Source organism: Microtus ochrogaster, chromosome 10, assembly GCF_000317375.1.
Source record: "Microtus ochrogaster isolate Prairie Vole_2 chromosome 10, MicOch1.0, whole genome shotgun sequence".
Taxonomy (NCBI): Eukaryota; Metazoa; Chordata; class Mammalia; order Rodentia; family Cricetidae; genus Microtus; species Microtus ochrogaster.
In genome coordinates this window covers 78,548,317-78,568,068 of record NC_022016.1, presented here as the reverse complement: position 1 = coordinate 78,568,068, position 19,752 = coordinate 78,548,317, and the positions used below count along the sequence as shown (strand labels likewise).

The 19,752-nt window shown below is 47.1% G+C and overlaps 1 protein-coding gene across 5 annotated transcripts in view; it reads right to left on the bottom strand.

Annotated features, from left to right (window-relative positions):
* The window catches only part of Bend5 (BEN domain containing 5), a 234,392-nt gene that overhangs the window by 186,049 nt on the left and 28,591 nt on the right, over window positions 1-19,752 (bottom strand). For 3 of the 5 annotated variants that reach the window (XM_026782015.1, XM_026782016.1, XM_026782017.1), the window contains exons 4-5: window positions 15,251-15,399; window positions 9,825-10,038 (exon numbers count right to left, since the gene is read on the bottom strand). In XM_026782015.1, the coding sequence (XP_026637816.1) occupies window positions 9,825-10,038; window positions 15,251-15,399 (363 nt within the window). Of the gene's footprint in view, window positions 1-2,979; window positions 3,506-9,824; window positions 10,039-15,250; window positions 15,400-19,752 lie in introns of those variants that run through there. The other 2 variants (XM_005353591.2, XM_026782018.1) reach the window with 2 other exon arrangements.

Here is a 19,752-nt window from a genome sequence, read left to right as displayed (position 1 = left end):
TGTGTGTGTGTGTGTGTGTGTGATTTCATTACGTTCTTTCATATCACTATGGGCACAATACTTGTCATATCCCAGGTAGGTTTCTCTTGACGTGTTAAATATTCTTACCAAAAGCAATTTGTGCAGGAAGAGTTAACTTGACTTGTGAGTGGTCCATCATCCAGGGGTGCTAAGGCAGGAGCTCAAGGCAGAAGTCGTCTGGATTGTTGCTTATTGGCTTACTCCCATAGTCCCGTCCAGCTCCAGTTCTTACACAGCCCACGACCACCCACCTAAAGATAGCTCTGCCCACAACAGGTTGGGTTCTCCCACAACAATCAATAATCAAGAAAATGACTCACAGACACGCAACAGGCTGATCTGTGAGAAGCAATTACTCAGTTGAGGGCCCTTCTTCCCAAGCATGGTTAGGCTTTGTCAAGTTGACAAAGGCAAAAAAAAACTATGACAAAGATGAAAGATTCATTTTGGCTTCATGATTGCAGATGGTTTTTATTCATTGTGGCAGGGAAAGGCATGCGGGAGGGGCTTACGTTGTGGCAGGAGCATGGGGCAGAAGCTAGCCACATGGTGGATCAGGAAGTCCAGTGCCAATAGGATCTGGGGGCTGGATACTTGCTTAAAAGCCTTACCTCCAATGACCAAGCTTTGCCATTTAGGCCCCATCTCTAGAAGTTCCCAGAACCTTCCCCAACAGCCCTATCAGCTGGAGACCAAGTGTTGCAAACAGTCTATGGGGAACAGTAGCTGGGAAGAGTGACTCATGGAGCCCTTTCCTGGGTAGTATCTGCTTCCTCGGCACAATTCTGAATTGGGGGTCATTATCAGCAGTCAAGCAACAGGCACAGAGTAGCAAAACCAGGACTTAAACCCAGGTCCCAGTCTTTGACAGTCCGGTTGCCCTCAACATGTGCATCATAAATAAGTCATTCACACGATAAGCGCTCTCATATCCACCGGGTATTTTTACTCTAGCTATTGCTGTCTCCCTCACTGAACTGGCACACACCAGGGAGGCTCCTGAGTCCGTTGGTCTAGTCTTTGAGGCACAGACACAGCCTCTGGGTGCCTGTATTTTCTTTACCTTTTGGGAAAAAAAGGGATGAGGTCAACCTTAACATAAGCTTTATCTTCTCAGGCATTTCGAATCACTTAGGCCCTAGCTGCCTGATAGTATAAAAGTGAACAGATTTTCTTTTCTTCTTTCTTTCTTTCTTTCTTTCTTTCTTTCTTTCTTTCTTTCTTTCTTTCTTTCTTTCTTTCTTTCTTTCTTTCTTTCTTTTGAGACAGAGTCTCCTGTAGTCCTAGCTGGTCTCATGCCCTCCTGCTCACTGTGCTAGCTAGGGTTCTGTCAACTTGACACAAGCTGAAGTCACCTGGAAAGAGACCTTCTCAATGGAGATTGGGCTGTAGGCAAGCTGTGGAGTGTTTTCTTGATTGATCATTAATGTAGGAGGGCCCAGCACTTTGTGGCGGAAGCCAGCCCTGGGCAAGATTGTCCTGGACTGTATAAGAAAACAAGGTGAGCAAGGCATGCGGGGAGGGGGGGCCGGGGCTAAGCAACCAGCATTCTTAGGCGGTCTCTGCTTCAGTTAGTGCCTCTAGATGAGTTCCTGCCTTCATGATGGGCTGTGATCAGGACTAGAAGCTGAAATAAACCCTTCCTCTTCAGGTCACTTCCTGGTCATGGTGTTTGATCACAGCAACACAACAACTTGAGACACACTGCAGCTAAAGCTGGCCTTGAACTCCTGACCTTCCTGCCTTACCTCCCAAGTACTAGGGTGACAGGTGTGGGCCACCAGGCCCATCTGAAAAGGGAACACATCTTAGCAAGAACTTGCTGGACACCGACCACAAACTTTCCCCACCTCATGAAAGCTAACCATGCTCAACATGTAGGCAAATCCTGCCATATAACCCGTTACTATTATTCTCCCCCATTGCCTGATGTCCTCATTCTACTGCTAAGGACTCTGAAAAGTGAAGCCTTTGTGTGAAGACCACACTGCTGCTTTACAGAGAGCTGGGGGAAATACTCCACAAGAGAATTCTTGTCAAAATATCCTATGGTGAGCACCCACTGGTCAACAAAGGATCATTAAGTTTATTATTATATAACAAAGGATTACTGGCTTTACTGAAATATGGTACCCACTCTACCTATTTAATGCAGTAACCTTGAGCTTTTGTTTATAGATCATTAAAGGTTAAAGAGTTACAACAACTACAGATCAAAGCTTTCCACCAATGTCCAAAAGTCCAAAATCAAAAATGAAGGTAACAACAATTGCTGACATTTATTGAACACTTTATACATTTTATCTCTAATCCTTAGAGTGACTCTGTGAGGCAGGTTTTCTTTTTTACGGAACAGAAAATGGAGGTACAAGGAGGTTATGTTAATGCCAGCACAAGCAGGAGAGCCAGGCTTAGAACCTAGAGGCATTTGTCCAAAGCCCTTGCCCTTTCCAAAATGCCACACTTACTTTATTGGCATTGCATAAAGAAAAGTGCAAGTCCACAAGGAAGATAGAAAGTGCTTTGCCAAAAGCACGTGCCAGGCACCATAAAGATCCACCAACCAAATAAAGAAGCAGATAAACGATTATGTAAACCTGAAAGATCGTTTGAGATAAAAGAGAATAAACAAACAGCTAGCCACTGATGTATCTCATTTTCTGGCAACCCTGTACACCACAGCTAACATTATTAGGCCCTCAGTACCCATTTCTTTACAAAAGTAGGCTCAAATAATCGGGGAAGCTTATTTTTTCAGATGCTAGTTGCAGATCATCTGGGAAAAGCTAAGTGATCCAAGACTCATCCTTTGAAGTCAGAGAGGGTGAGATGCTTTGGAGACCCTTAGAGCCATCACAGGACCCATGACCCTTGTGGGATCTTGCTCCTGAGAGGGCTTTGCAGGCCACATGCAGCACACAGGTTTACTATTATATAAAAAAGAGCACAATTGTCTACATCAAGAATTAATGGAGTTTTATTATAGAACAAACTAGAGGAGCAGAGATAGATGTGCTCCAATGGTAAAAATAACAGTTCGTACTGTGGTCCCAACAGGTTCTCTGATGCCTCACAGCCCGTGAAAAGTGCTTCCCCATCCCTCAACAACACTGGTTGCGGTGTGAGGCTCTGCTGAGCCTCAGCAAATCCATCTGCCTTCTTCGAAGTAGGAAGTCCAAGTCCAGATAAGACAGGGACCTCAGCGCCCTGAAGGCCCTCTGCCAAGACATGGCCGTGCCTGGCGGGGTCTATTTGGATGGCACTGTCGCCCGTAATGCACACACCACACAAGAAAAATGCAAAGGCTTTATGAAAAAATCCAAAGTTTATTGCAAATTGTATTTTGCTTCCCTTCGTTCTTCATTTTTACAAGATTTGTTGATATCCATGATTTTCTCACAGATGTACTTGTTGACTTTGGAGAGTCTCTGTGCAATTTCTGTTTCGTCCACTGTTTCTTGTGCTATTCTGTCATACAAACACTCTAGACAGAGGGAAGAGACAGGAAGGTCAAGGGTTAATGACGAATTTGAGAACAAGCCTTTCAAGGAGAAGAAAGAGGACATGCCTCCTGACCCACTTTCAAATACTGGTTCACATTATCTTACATGGTTATATATCTAAAGTCCTGCCATAAATAGAGATACACATTATTAAGTGTGTACTTTAAAAATAAAGGTAAAACCAGGTGTCAGCCCTGGACTACATATTGAGTTCATACATACTGTGACCCTGTCTAAAATTATCAATGATGATAAGCCCATTAGCCAGATTAATACATCCCTCTAGAACCTGATGCTGAGCTTCTCGCTCTCCCCATCTTCATCAAACTTCATCTTCTCTTAACGTTATCATGTGGGTATCTGTCCCTAAACATTTTTTTTCCTGTCTTCAGCCTTTTAATAAATGTGTCCATCTCTTTATTGTTCTGCCTTGCTGATTTGACTCAGTGGAACACACAATATTACAGAATGCAGCGGCAGGTCACCCAGGAAAGTCAGCACCTTCGTTGCTGAGACACGCTCTGCCATGACTTTATCCTACTTTTAACTGTGCATTTGATTGCCCACAAACAACCTTGCCCACAGCCGAGGGTATTTATCCAAGAAACTCTCTAAGTGCCAACCTAAGCTTGGCAATGTCAAATAACTATTAGAGAGTATGCCTACTCAGCTTCACTAGGTGATGCTCGGTAAATTGATTTCCAAAACATGCTGAAGGCCACTCCCAAGTGGTACTGCATGCAAGTCAGTCCTGGTCGCCCTATAATGTCACTAGCACTTGACACTGTCACACCACTAAGATTGTGTGTGTGAAGGGGTGACTGCTACTGAGGCCTGGGACAGCTGCTCTCTGAGGGGTCTTACTAGTTGCCATGGTGAAGCAGAGTCAGCCTGGACAAGGCCTGACTAGAGCCTGGAGACTTGGTACAAATGATTGTCCTAGAATTCGCACATCATCAACAAGGACAACAAACTCCAGAGCAGCTTTTAGAATGATTCCAGGAAGCATGTGGGATAAACATTTGGAAGCCCCTTTCAAGCAATAATGAATCCTATGTCCATATGGGATGGTTACAATTTTATGTCTATGCGACTGTTCATTTCCCAGGTCCTCGCACAGGTGATAAAGGACATACGTATATGATGAGTGACTGACTGAATGCTTTTCCAGGGAAGACTGAAAACATCTAAAAACTCTGCATTTAACATGTAGGGAGATAACTCAGTTGGGAAAGTTTTTGCCTTGAAAGCAGGAAGACATGACTTCCATACCCAGAACTCATACAAAAATATCCAGACATGGTGGTGCATGCTTCTAATCCCAAAACTAAGGAGGTGGAGACAAGTGGATTCCTGGGGCTCATTGGTTAGACATCCCAGAATAATTGGTGAGTTATAGGCCAGTGAAGAGACCCTGTCTCAAAAAAAAATAGGGTGGATGGCACCAGAGAAACAAGACTTGACTCCTCGCCTCTAGGTGTGTACACACACACACACACACACACACACACACACACACACACGCAACCACCCAAACATATTCCAGGCCCAAGTATGGGCAGGGTGTATAATCATGGGAGAAACCGCACATTCTTTGATTTTGAGTTTCCTCACTTAGAAAACAGAATGAGAACACAACCATAGGAATGGTGATGGATGACCACAGTGTGGCCTTTCTGGAGTCAGTACACAGAGGTGATTCAGGGCATTATCTTGTAAGCCCAACTTGTTCTAAGCCTGCCATTCACATGGGAGGAGCCTGGGAACTAGAGTAAAGGACCATTTAGGTCAGAACCTATGGCTGTCTTTCCAAGTATGGGTAGGGACTACCCGTTCTTGCCATCCATGCTGTGGGTGTGTGTGCCACAAACGTGCTTACTCTGGCTCACCTGCTCCTTTCCACTGAGAAGAGCTTTACTCAGAGGTGCCTTAACTGGCCTCCACTGCCTCCTTACCACCCCTGACTGCCCAGCTCATCAAACTTCACTCGTCTGTAAGGACTGAGATAAGAAGATGGGCAACCAGGTCTTCTGCTCTGTCTACTTATCACCCCTTCCCTTTCTGGAGCACCCCACAAAGCAAGTGTCCTCACCATCTCCTCCCAGAAGATCCCTGCTCTGGTTTTCACCTTAAGCCCTGCTCATTCTCTTCTGCTTGGAACTACCCAGCTGAGTGAGGAGACGGAGGTCTACCTAGCAAGCTGCTCCCACGCCTATAGAGTTTCCTCTGGAAGTGCAGATTGCAATCTGATAAAAATCCAATCATCCCCCACTTCCCTAAATGAGGGCCATGCTATCTGTCAAGCAACCTTGCTTTGACCTAATCTAATCAGGGAGAAGTCTGTGGCTCTCATCCCAGACACCTCTGAGAGGACCCTGGGATAAGTGTTGCTATCCAGTGGTGTGCCACACGAGGTAATCTAGGGAGCTTTGTCTCTCCAGGGCTCTCCGAGACAGCAAAGGCAGGAGAGAGAAGCGTAAGACAGGATGGTAGGGGTGATGGCCTCCAGAGAAGAAATGGAAAGAGAAGGGCACACGTTGAAGAATGTGTTCAGGAGGCCCCTACAGAATTCCAATCATTTTCATTTCCTGGGGTAGCAGCTCTGAATGGCCCCTCAGGTTGATTAAAAGGCTTTTGTTCGACTCTAGCTATTAATCACCTGCAGATGCTGGGAACGTGTCCCTCTGCGAGGGAGCATTTGAGATTATTGCTTAATTAACAAGGTTTATAACAGCGCTAATGTGTCCTATTAAAAAAGTTATAAAAATTAACCAGAACGCAATGCTGCGGCTCATTTAGAAAGCTCGGATACTCCGCAAAAGGTCATTCGACCTTAATAAGGTTTAACTGTCATTTCGGAGCTTGTCATCGGAGCAAGAGCCAGCTCTGTCCTCCAGCTTTCGTCTCTCTACAGCAGGGTCAGCATTCTCCTATCGTTCTACTATCTGCTAGGGAATGATTTTAACATCAAAGAGATGAGAAAATCCTCCCAGCGCTGTGAGCATGAAGGCTTCTGCCACTTTTATGCACCCAACGCGACAAAGTATGCTCACAACACACACACACAAACAGTCTCAGTCCTCCAGACAGCTTGCCCAGGAGGAACCAGCTGAAGGCACGCTGGAATCGTTCAGATAATTAGGTGAAAAATGGTGACTGTGTGGTGGGACGGCACACAGACCGGCCGGGCTGTAGTGAGGAAGGAAAACATGGCCCTCGTATTTCAGCATGACAAGAGACTCATGCAGACGCCTGAAGCCTGAAACCCCAGTCTGGGCTTGGCTCACTCTGTTAGAGCTGAGGGTCCTAGGAAGCCACCAAGAAAAAAGAACTGAGCCAGATACTGGGTGCTCTGGGACACATGGTGGACACACCCAGCTGCAGTAAGAGGTCTTGAGGAGTCTCTTGGGGGGTAAGAGCCCAGGCAAATGGTACACCAGCACAGGTAGAGCGGCCGTGACTATTCTAGGCATGAGGAATAACACTTGCAGGTCCCAAGGCGATAGCAAAAGAGGCTTGTTCAGTTCATTCTGCTAATAACTAAAATCTACAGGCAGAACTATAGCCAGCGGCCAGGCTGTGAACGTGCCTGTATGTTATGCTAAGTTTACCCTCTAATCATGGGGACTTTGCACTGGCTGGGGTGGATGGTAGTGAGAGGTCAGATCTGTTTTCTGAGAGGTCACCCCGGTTACATAATAAGGGGAGGGGTCTGGAGGCTTCGGGGTGGAGCCAGGGAGCACAAGGCTAGGCCTGATTATTAAAGTAGTGGGTCTAGACAAACAGAAAGGGTTTGCGAGGTATTTAGAAACAGGAAGGATGGAGAGGCAGGAAGGGGGATGGGGACGCACCTGTCTGGCTATGCTATTCATTAAGAGAGGGAACACAGAAGGGCTGGCTGAAGGCTGCATGGGAAAGGTCAATATTCTTAAATGCTTACTGCATATAAGCCCTGAACAAGATGCCCATGAAGCTGAGCTTCTAATGGAGGCAAGGGAGAAAGATAAGTTTCAAACAGGCAAGTAATGCTGTGCAGAACCTGTAACGGGCAGTGTAACAGAGAGTGGAGGCAGGAGGATAACTAGGAGCTTGTGGTCAGCCTGGTCTACAGAGTAACCTGTCTCAAAAAACAAAAACAAAAAAAGCACATAGGTTTTCAGCCAAGGGAACAAAAGAGGGAAATAATTAGCAAACGGCTAAAGATTTATATTATCTAAAGAGAGACAAGAACAAGGGAGGAAGTAAAAAGTCCTATCTAGTGTGGGGCAGGGTCGGTTCCACCAAGGTCTGGGGGCTTCATGTGTTCAACCTTGTTTAGTGCTGGAACTACACTGGGCAATGAACACGGGGAAGTCAGTGACAGTCTCTTGTAAGGGAGGCAGACTCTGGGCAGTTAGCTTCATACCCACACACGACAGTTATCTGAGGGTATGGTTGGCACTGACGGGTGAAACAGGGGGGCCTTTCTGAGAAGGCCTTTCTCAGGGTGACCTCTGGAATAAAGCTGCACCGTTTCAGACAGCAGCTGACTAGAGGGTCCCTCTTATTATCTAAAAATAAGTGGCTGCCTTCTTCAATTAATCATGGGCTAGCCAGGAGGGGAGACACCTGTGTTACCAGAGTGAGAACATGTGGGTTTGAATCCAGACCCAGACACCCTCTAGCTGTGACCTCGGCTGAGCTGCGTCATCCCTCAGTGTCCCGCCACCTTGACCTCTACAACATATGACATAACCGGCCATTCTCTTCTGCCCATTTTCCAACTTTGGTCTGGGACAGTGCTGGCTCTCCTTGATCTCTCCAAATGCCACCCCTCCAAATGACAGTCTCTCAAGCTGCCTACTATGCGTTTCACTTCTTTGTAAGACCTGCTATTACCCACCTGCCTGACCCCACTCTCGGCTGTAAAGCCGCTTCTCCCTTTGAACCACTTCACCCGAGTGTGCTGGTCTCCGTGCGCAGTTTATTCTGGCTGACCCACCGTTCCTCCAACTGTCACAGGCTGCCTTTTCCAGGGTGACTCTCAGCTGGAATGCCATCTGTTCCAGCCGGCCTCCTCCCCAACAGAGCTGATGCAGCCCTTTGTCTCATCACATCTTGTACGAAACTCAGAGGACCTATGATGCAGTCGCCTGGCTGCATCGTAGATGCATTACTCTTTTGGGCCCAGAATGTGGTCAACTACAGGACCTGCTCAGACAAGACATTCCCCTAAGTGGGTCTCACTTTCTTCATCAAAATGTGGCAGACCCGGCCATTTAGAGAACAGTAACTAGGAACAGACACCAAAGCCATCTGTGAACTCCTGAATTTCTTCCTGCTATTACAACCTGAGAAAAAGTACCTGCTACCCGGGGGGCCCAATTTCCTTATCTGTGCAAAGTCTAAAACAGCAGCCAACAGTAGGGTTGTTGATAGGATAGTGAGTTACTATATATAAAACTGCTTAAGACAGATGTTTTAATATAATGGGATATAACAAATCCTCAGAATAATTAGCACTTCCTATATTCACTCTGCTCCTTATACTTCTTACTTTGTACTGACTGTACAGTGCAGTACTATTGTTCTTTTATTTAATTTCCCCACGAGACTGACCTCCTTGTAGGTGCACACTGTGTCCCGTCTTTTATGTTTGCGCCCCAGGAGACGGTTAGAAAAGAGGAAGAAGTTAGGGAATGGATGGGGGAGAAAGAAGAGAGTGAGGAGACAAGAAAAGGGAGGAAGGAAAGAGGGAGCATGGAGAATAACCATACCTTTGGGAGACAAAGGGCTCCCCGATTCTTTGCCTGCCTTCCAGGCACCAGGAAGGGAGCTGTACCAACTGCTGCTCATCTCATTGACTGCTCTAGACATGATTCAAATAAAAAGGTTCCCCAGCCTAGACCTTGACTGCTCTTTAGACACACCCCTTTCCCATCTGCACCCCCGTTCAAGATGCTTCTGCCTCCAGAAGTCCCCCTCCACACCCACCGCATCTCTGTCTGATGAGCACTGAGGGCCTATTCAGCAGCCTTCTCGCTGGGATCCTTCCCTCCTGACCATTTCCAGCACAACCACTGTCCCCCCTGCCTGCCATGCCACACCCTTGAGTTGCGTTTGTGTCCATATTCATTTGTCCCGTCCAGAGTGAGATCTCTGGTGAGAGCTATCATGTCTGCCCCTATGCTCCTGTGTCCCCGTTGGGGCCCGGCATATGGGGGCTCCAGCAATCATTCACCAGATTGAAACCTGCATACTATATTTCTAACAAAGTAAAGGCCAGGACGTCCAGCACGGCGCTTCCACTGGGTGTGCTACCTCTGACGATGCTTAGCTTGTGAGGAGAGAGGGGCGGCTTCGGGATGGCATCCTTCTTTTTTTTTGTGGCGACTCCTGTGACACTTCTGTTTTTCAGAACATCTGTTCCCCAGATCATGACTGCCAAGTTCTTCGTGTACTTAGAATCTCCTTGGGTGACTTGTAGCTGGTGCCATTTCTCCTCGTCAACCCAAATCCCACTTCCCAGATGAACCTGAAAGAGATCACACCACACCTGTTTAGTCCAACAGGAAGGCAGCTGGAGGCTGCTGCTGTCCTTTAAATCACCGCTTCTCCACTACAAGGGCTTCATGCCACAGATGCGGCAACAGCATCACTTACGGAATTCTTGCAATGCATCAGGCCTTATTCCAAAGCTCTGACTTCACCCTCTTAAACAGAAGGTGCAATGATACAGTTGCCACTTCGGATGGGAAAATCAAGTTCAGTGATGTGAAGTGACTTCAGATGTCACTCAACTCGTGAGTGGCAGATCTGGGATTCTAAGCTGCACTTGTGGTATTACGTGGGTGCTCTGAGCCTGACCCATACTCAGGACAGTATGTTCTCATGTGTGTTATACTCTAGAAGGATCAGAGTCTTTTACCTGCACATTCTGAGGCACACCTCCTGCTAACACAGTGGAGGCTGCATGCAGAACTCACCAGCTATAGCAATCACTGGTGCCCAGGCCTCATCTCCAAGATGCTGAATTATGTGGTCTGGGTGTGGCCTAGACATCAGGATGGTTTAGCTCCCTAGATAATTCCAATTTAGAGCTGAGTTATAAATCCCTGCCAGCTGGCAGGGGCAGAGCAGCTGCCTGGCTCTGCAGCCAGCAGGAGCGTAGCTGTGAGAGTCCTTCTCCAGCTCAAACTGCAGCTCCCGCATCTACGAAGTGGGAGACTTGGATTTCATCTCAAAGTTCATCTCTCTGGCTGAGAACACCTAGGATTTTAAGCAATTAAATGCAACCGCAATGTATCCGGTTTGAGTTTGGTAGCACACACACCAGAATACAATCTTGTGCTCCCTGGAAGAGAAGGAGCCAGAGCCAGAGTGATAGTGATAGCCAAGAAATCACTGTACCCCTGTGCTTCCAGCAATGAGCTACAGCTTTAAAACCTGTCCTCACTCGTGGCCCTTAGCAACTCACAAACCCAAACTAATGTTTGTCATTAAAAAAAGTTTTGACCTGGATATAGCCATTGAGGCTGCATTTCTACTGAGCGTGTGGAGGACAGAAACAGCCCCTATGGGATGGAGGGGAGGGACCTCCTAATCAGTCGACTTTTCCAAGGGGTGTGAGAAGGCTCTGCTAAAGGCCCTTGTTTTCATAATGACCTGACCAAGACATGGGCAGGAGACATCTCAGCAAGGTCCTGACCTGGGATGGCGCACGCATGCACGCACACACACATACACAAATTGATGGCTGAATGTAAGAACAATTGTTCAAGAAATGATTCACGATTCTTCTACTCAAACTTGGCTTGGGAAGAAAGGTGGACACAGAGATGGGCAGCCTGGACAGCCAGTAATACTTCCTTTATCCATTACTAAGGTTTTCTAACCATCAAAATAAACGATCTGGCAGCTCACTCTCGTTGCTAAGTGAATGCTCTGCAGGCCACGTCTAGCTTCACCTCCTTTGGCTCAAAAGATCACTCAGCCCACCGTGTGAGGGCAGATAACGGGATCCACCTGGCCTCTCTGTGCCAGCACTTCAGCACTGCTAATCAGTTTGTTCTGCTCAGACAGATAAGCAGCCCTGGGGCGAGATGTGCTGCCCGGGGGCTGGCTTAGCAACCACAGCCCAAGGCCAAATGTGGCCTTTTCCCTGTTCGCGTCTGAACTGCAGATGGACAGTCTGTGCCAGGTAAGCAGCCATACTGAGTGCAAGGTCCCTGATAGAGCTGTGTCCCTCCCTTGATGACACCGAGGCCACAAGCTGCCCGAGATGGGAGGGAGACAAGGGACTTTGCTCTAGACTAGATTCTGAAAGAGAAACCCAGAGAGACACGCAGCAAGGCTCCTGAATCAGTCTGTTAACTACTGGGATTGTAAGTCTACACTACAACACCTGTTACTCTGGAAGAGAGATGAAGTCATGTGAGCCAATGTTCCAGAAGGAAAAGGAGCCATATTATTGAGTACCTATAATGAACCCAACTTCCTTAATCCTCCTAAGAATCTTTAGAGTTAGAAGCTGCCAGAAATTGCTATTCTCATTTCACACATGTGAACACAAACTTAGGGCAGGGGGAACCCCAGACACACAATCAGCTAATGTAAAGTGAAGATTCAGTCCCAAATCTGCGCTGCCTGATTCAGGCCCTCCTGTCCTTAGTATCAAGGTGAGGCTAAGGTGATTGGAAAGTGTACACCTAACATGGCAAGCCCTGCTTATTATTGGTTTCCCTTTGAGTCTTGTGTACCTGCAGGCCACATCCAGCGCCAGCTCCCAGTCCAGTATACCTCAGGTGGATGGAAATTGGAAAAAAAAGCCAGGCTGGACTGGCTTTCTTGCCAGTGGCTACTCCGTTCAGCTCACCTTGTAATCACCGCTATCCACTTCCCTAAAACACTGCTTTCCTCTTCAACTAGATGGCCTCAGCCGTCTTCTATTCTGTGTTTTTATGTCAGCCCCTCGGAATTTGGCATGGCTCCCTATTTGTTATCAGATCTGACCTCCTCCATCCCATCACCAACCCAGTAAGTCCATTCTTCTATAAAGTCTCTGGATACATCCACTTCCTTCTTCCAGTGCTAGAACAGGAGGGGGATGGGCTCTGAGCTGCCAGCCCTGGGTGCAGACACTCACTCTTCCGTATGTCAGGTGATTAACACTGGCCAGGGCTAGTCACCATACTTCTCTGAGCCTCAGTTTTCTCAACCACACGGATCATCCTCGATCTCACAGAGGGATAAACAAGAACTAAGAGGGACGAACTACATGTAAGAAGAACATACAGCAAGTGGCTGCTACATCCTGCCCCTTCTTTCCTCACTGGCATCTCTGTTCTCGCATTGCTCTGGCCGGAAAAGGAAGCAATACCCTTAGGATGACAGATTCCTGTCATTTTGAGCTACTCAGCTTTGCATACCCACTCCACAACCCAGGAGGTGTTATTTAACTGCCACAGGGTTAGGTTACACCCCTTGGGAGGCACCAGCTCACCCAAAGCCAGGACTCAGTCCTTCTGGTCAAGGCACATTCCAGGGGGGAGAGGTCGAGGCTCCCCACTTCTGCCTCCTGCAGAGTGATCAAGACCAACCTAAACTCAAAGCAATACTAAACATACGAGCACATTTAATACATCTTCATGGCTTTGGCTTCATTTCTGATGAGTAGCTCTTCCTTAGAGAACAGAATGTTTTTTGGCATCCACCTGAGTACAATGCCAGTGCCATAGCTTAGAAAGAAACGGGCCCTTGGCCCCAGGAAGACCCATCACAGGTCCAGGCTGAGCAACTGAGACAGGGCTGCTGAGGTCAGCACACTCACAGCTATCTAGAGCAATGCACAGTTGCCAGAGGCACAGCGAGACAGACTGCCAAGAGCACTGGCCTAGGAGCCAGGAGATCTGGCTTTCAGTTGCCGCCTGCCCCTAACCTGTCATACAGCAGTTTCCAGAGGCACAGTGAGACAGACTGCCAAGAGCACTGGCCTAGGAGCGGGAGATCTGGCTTTCAGTTGCCGCCTGCCCCTAACCTGTTGTATAGCTCAGATCAGACCCTGCTCGGGTGCATTTTCAGGATCTGTTACTTAATGTTTAAGTATAATGGTTTTTTTTTCAGTTTTATGATTCAATGAGGTTTTTTTTTTAATAAAAACATATTAGGTAAGCAATAGACCTATTGGAATCAGAAAGTGATCTATGTGGCAAACCCCATTCATTCAAGTAAACTATGGTAATATTTGATCAAAATGTTAGTTTCCCTTGTCAAGGAAGGTTATTAGAAAGTCTGCTTCTTTTCCTCCCTCTTCCTAGAGTCCTCTGCCTGACTACAAATCAGTCTCAAAGCAAAGCTGGGTGAAGTTCAGAGCAGTGGCTGGCGAAAAGCAGAAGAGGCATTTTCAAGAGGCGTTTAATGTGTGTGTTAAAAATTAAATGAGGGTTCTGAGACCTGTTTTCTTGGGAAAGAATGTTACTTTTGCAGCACGGCTCAGAAGCTGCCTGGCAGCCTTCAAAGCAAGAGGGAAATAGATTTTCTTGGAAGTTTCTTAAGAAAAATTCTTCATTCACTCCACAATGTGATCATGACTAAAAAGAAATCAAGAGACCCAGAATGGTTCTCCCATTCTATCTTCAATTTGGGAGGTTTACCAACTTAGATACACACTTTTAGTCCAGAATGGCCCATGGAAAGCATCGCTATGGTGTGCTTTTCACAGACACAGACAAGGAGGCCCAGCAAGGCCAAGGACCTCCTGCCTGATATCACACGGGAAGTACAGAGTCGAGCTATGCTGTGAGCTAAGGCTCAGTCTCCCAACCTTACCCCTACAAAGCTTACTCTAAAAGCTTCTTGAGTGAAGCAAATACAAGGCTATGCCCTGGTCCATCAAGTCCTGTCCCTGCAGAGGAGTAAGCGTTCAGAGAGAGACGGAGGGCATGGCAGAACATCCAAGAGAGCCCTGAAGAGAAGCACGCTTCTTTCCCTCAGCTCGACCACATTTTCTTTGGTTCAGGCCAAACAGTTATCAAACAACCTTTTCCTTTCACTGGGGAACGATATCAGATAAACAGAGATCACTCAAAGCATGAGGTAAGATAAATGGGCTGACGCAGATGACTCCTGGGGGCCAAAAAGAGGTGAGTCTGAAATGTATGTGGTAGTGGCAGAGGGTGTAACGGGGTTTACCAGGGCCTTGACAGAGGGCCCTGACATTCTGCTCCTTATGTGCTCTTTCATGATTGATTTCCAGGAGTCATGAGAGAAAATGTGAGGAGCTAGGCGTAGCCCTAGAGTTGTCGGTCAGTGATTGGAAGACAAGGAGTACAGGTCATTTGCCTTGTACCCCCAGCAGGGAGCTGGAGGATGAGGACATCTACTCTCTAAATGTTGGGTGAATATACACCAAGTTGCTATCTATAAGCGGGTAATTCACTCTGAGTTCGCCGTGTATACTCTGGACACCTGGTTTCAAAGGAAAGTAGGAAGAATTTCATTGAACTATTAAAGGAATTTTTTTAAAAAAAAAACTTTCTCATTAATAAGCTGTTCTAAAATGTGAGGTTAGTTTCATAGTTATTTTGACACAATAGCTTTTTAAAGAGGAAGAAGAGGAAGTCCCAGCAAACCTATGCTACCAAGTCATAAATTCCACAGTCACCGGGGCTAGGCTGGGAGGCCGCACTCGCCACCTTTCCTCTGACTAGCAAGCACCTGGGGGATGGAGATTGAGCTGAAAACACTACCTTGCCATTGTCTAGGATATACTTGTCCATGACAGGCGCAGGAGCGGGGTAATAGGACGACGTATTTGCTTCCTCACTGAAAGCGCTCCGTAACTCCGGCTCGGGCTCGAGACATTCTGACTTTACTTTTTCCAAGTCAATGGCGGGACCTAGGCAGTTAAGAAAAGAGATCTGTCTAGAACTCCAAGGAAAATCAAAGGCAAATATTCTTAACTATGCATCTATCAGCACATAGTGGCAATGGAATTAAAAAAAAAAAAAAAGCTAGCTCAGTTTTGCTACACTTAAACCCGGACTCCAGAGCAATAGAGGCATGAATGTCATCAGGTGGAATCAGAGGGCAAGAGTTAACTAGACTTTAGTAATTAGGGACGATTGGGGGACACCTTCTAGGGTGTCTATCTATGTAGAATGGCAGGAGACCCAACTTCCCCCACAGGAAGGAGGGTCTGTTAAGACTGCTGGAGAAGGGATGACAGTAACTAGAATATGCAAATTATGGGCTTGCCAACAAACTCATCCCTGGAGCCTGTGATGGAGAGGCCATGTGAAGGAAGGAAAATGAGGAACGCTATGGGGAGAAATGGAAAGAGCTCCTACTGGGGACCTAGCATCTGAGCAAGGGCATTCCAACCAAGAAATTAAAATCCAACACAGAGTAAACTCCTGATTGCTTGATAGAGTGATCGCTCATAATTTTATTTTAATGCAATCAACACAAATTATGTGAGATTTTAAACAGTGAAAGGAAGCAGGGGAAATGGTTGCTGTTGGGGGGGGGCTTTTTTTTCTTTACTAGTTTTTTAAATGACAAATGACAGCTCTTTTTTTTTTTCCTTTTAAATCACCCATTGTGTCTTGATTATCAAAGAACAGAGAAAATGGGTAAATACAGCCAATCGACTCAATTAACTTGCCTGGGAGAACAACTTCAAAAGCCTATGTATAGTTTCAGATCCTGGCCTTGACTAAAATCATGGAACTGTATGTTGCTATGTGTTTAACTTAAGAAAGTGGAGAATTTAGGGTGCAGCTTCTTGTCCTGGCCACATGCATGACTGGATTCCAAGCTCTTATTCCCTAACGCTTTATGTAATGGTCTGGCTGCAACTCTAGGCTCAGCTGACATATCCTAGATTTTGGCCGATGGAGGGAATGTCCCTCTGAGTTTGCTAATAGAAGTCCTTAGGACGGGTCTTCCCAGAATACAGCACCAACCGCAAGCTAGTAGCTGCCAACTGCAAGACAGACTCTCTGCAGTCTCCGTATGTAAGCGTGAGCTTTCCACAAAGCTGACCACAGTACAGACAGAGAGCAGAAGGGCGCAGATAAAAGAACACACAGCATGTTGGTACAGACTGAGCCCCATAGCTCACTCTGCATCTTTAATTTCCTAACTAACAGAGAATGAGCTGCAGATGAAGAAGCTGTGGAGTGAAGGACAGATAGCATCTTTATCTTTCGGACAGCATCTCCTAAGTGTGCTTTCTAAAGTCAGGCCCGGCTCTTATTTTTCCTCTTATGCCCCAAACTTGGTAGTTGTTCTCCAAATGTTTGCTAAGAAAAAAAGGATCATAACAAAGAATGAAGCTACCGTCCCCAAGCACATGCCGAAGTTTCTCTACTACAGGTGTGAATTTTCAAGATATGAATAAGTAAAACAGTTGCTCTTTCCTCGGATCTAGAAAATGTGATTACTCTACTTTCCCTAGGGACAGGCTGAGGTGTTTCCCATCTCGTTCTGTTCTGCTGTCAGGGACAGAGAAGAGACAGAAGCTGAGAAGGCCATTGCAGCCACCTGCTCTCAGGCCATCTTTGCAAAGTCCTCAGAACCTCCTTTTCCTTTCAAGAGAGAAGACTGTTAGGCAAAGGCCCTAATCCCAGCACTCATGTTTGGGAGGATCAGACATTCAAAGTCAGCCTCATCTGGATAGCAAGTTGCAGACCAGCCTGGGCCACATGAGACCTTGTCTCAAACAAGGAGAATTCAGGGGCTCAGTGGCTGCAGACGATAACTTCCACACGACCACGACACTGTTCCTCCCTGCTTACCACCACCTCGCACTTACTATGACCACTCCCCACCCCACGGACCATGAAGGCTGAGGACAACCAGTCGCTCTCTGTCTAGAATTTGGATGGACTCCTCTGACTCCTCTGCTCAGTTTTGTGTATTGTATTGTCCAGGGTCTCTGGACTGTTAAATACGCATTGAAGGCTCCTTTCTATCTGCCCAGTATCCAGTCAGGTGGCTTCCTCCAGATGCCGTGCTCCTAGATGGTAGTCTCTGTGTCATAACTTGTCAGCTGTGTGTGTCGCCAACTACCCCATCCTTTTGCGGTGTTACACTGTGAAGCCTTCAAGAGCAGATTTACGCACAGTGCAGCTGTAGAGCCGCAGTAGTACCCGGCACAGGGCGGGCTCTCGGCAAACTCACTATGACAGGAGGGCAAAGAGGCTGGAAGGAAAGGTCTTTGATGGGCATGCTGTGAAGTAGGGGCTTGGAGGAAGAATTGTGGGTAGGAAGGAATGCCCGTAACCTTATGTACAGTCCAAGAAGCAGAAATCAGAACTAGATACACCAGAAGCAGCTACTCCGAATGGACGGTTCTGGAGGCTATGGTTCTGACAAAGGACTCTACACCCATTAGGCAGAGATAGAGGACAGGAGATGAGGGTCACTCTCCTGAGACGCCTTTCTAGTCCACGTGGCCTCCCTAGCTCTCCACACAGATACCTCCTCTTTGGTCTCAGAGGCTGTGCTTGTGCTGTGCCTTTTGTACAATTGTCAATCAAGGCCTGACTCAAGTGCCACTTCTCCCCTAAGACCACCAGACCCTTCCAATAGAGGCGGCTCTCCCCTCCTGGCTCGGTATTAAACACCGGGTTCACATGTATTGTATAGGAGGGCTGAGACTTGGCTCCAGGAGAAAGGCTCTTTTGTGCCCTCCCTGACACCATCCCCACTCCATAGTGGCATCTGATGCCTCAACTAAGCTGGGCAGCTGAGCAGAGGCAGGGGCTGGCCAGTCCTTTTATGTCAGAAACCAGGACGGCCTGGGCAGATTCTCATCACAAGAGATAATATACACATCTCTGACCTAGCCTCACGTGAATGAGAGAACGACTTGACTAGATTGAAACCTAAACTGAGTTAAACACACACGCGCGCACGCGCACACACACACACACACACACACGCACACACACACGCACACACACACATACACGCACGCACGCACGCGCACGCACACGCAAACGCACACACACACACTCCAGGATGAGCGCGAGAACCTCAGTGTCTGGCACAAAGTGGGCACTTAGTAAACTGACCCCACTGTCCACTCCCACACATCCACTGTGTGCTTACTTTTGACTACTAAACCATGGACTCAGTGAGTCGGGTCTCTGCGGGTCTGGTTTTGCCCCTAGTACTCAGAACAAGACCCTGTACAGAGGAACTATTTCTACCCCCTTTCCCACACTCATCTCTTCAGGGACTAGCAGAGCTCTGTCAACATCGAGGCCACCACTGTACTCTCCAGAAACAGCATTTCTTAACACCCTAGTCGGGACCGTTCAACACTGGTGGCAGTTCTCTGCCACAGCCTCCGTTCTCTGGCACACTGTATATACAGAAAGTCAAACTCAGGGCTGCAGCCTCAGCAAGTGGGGCGTCTAGGAAAGCCAGTCAAAGGCCCATCTTGGTAAGGGTTGGCTCCAAGATGAATGATCCTAAGAAAGTCACGTCATGTCTGAACCTCCACTTCCTGCTTACAGAGCGGTGGCCAAGGGACACCATGCAGGCTGATGAAAACTCCTGCCTGAGGAGCTGAGGAGCGAGGCAGGCACAGGACAGAGGCTCAGAAAATGGCAGACGAGTGGGGAGAACGAATCAGTCAGTAAAACACGTTCAGTATTACAGAAACAGGAAAGGAAAGGACAAAATCCAACAACCACCACCAACAAAAGCCCCATGTTGTTTCCTTGGAGAGCAGAGGGAGGGCTCTAGAGCTTTTAATTTAAGATGTGGTGTGTATGTGGGGGGGGGGGAGACGTGTGGCGGGGGGAGGGGGAGCTGCTTCATTGCAAATTTTAGTCGGCTCCACTCCCGATGTTGGCAATTTACATCTCATTACAACAAATGCTTCAGATTGCTGTTTTGCTTTTTAAAATTTCTAAGGCATTGTTCTGCCTCAAACACATGTGACCAAATTAGCCACAATAATAAGCACTGCGCTAGGAGACAACACTCCATTCTGGCGCAGATATTTTAGGTAACAAAGGAACATTTTTCATTTTCTGGGAAGAGCAGGAATAAAAAGAAAGGCCTTTTGATCCACTGGCATTCTGGTAGTGATACACACTTGAGGTTTATTTTGGGGAAAATACACCTTCCATGGAGAAAAGCCTTTTAGCCAACTAAAAAAAGCTTTTTTCAAGGGCACAAAAGGTAGTGCCTGTCACCTCCTACAGTCATTCATGAACTCTGTCACCACACA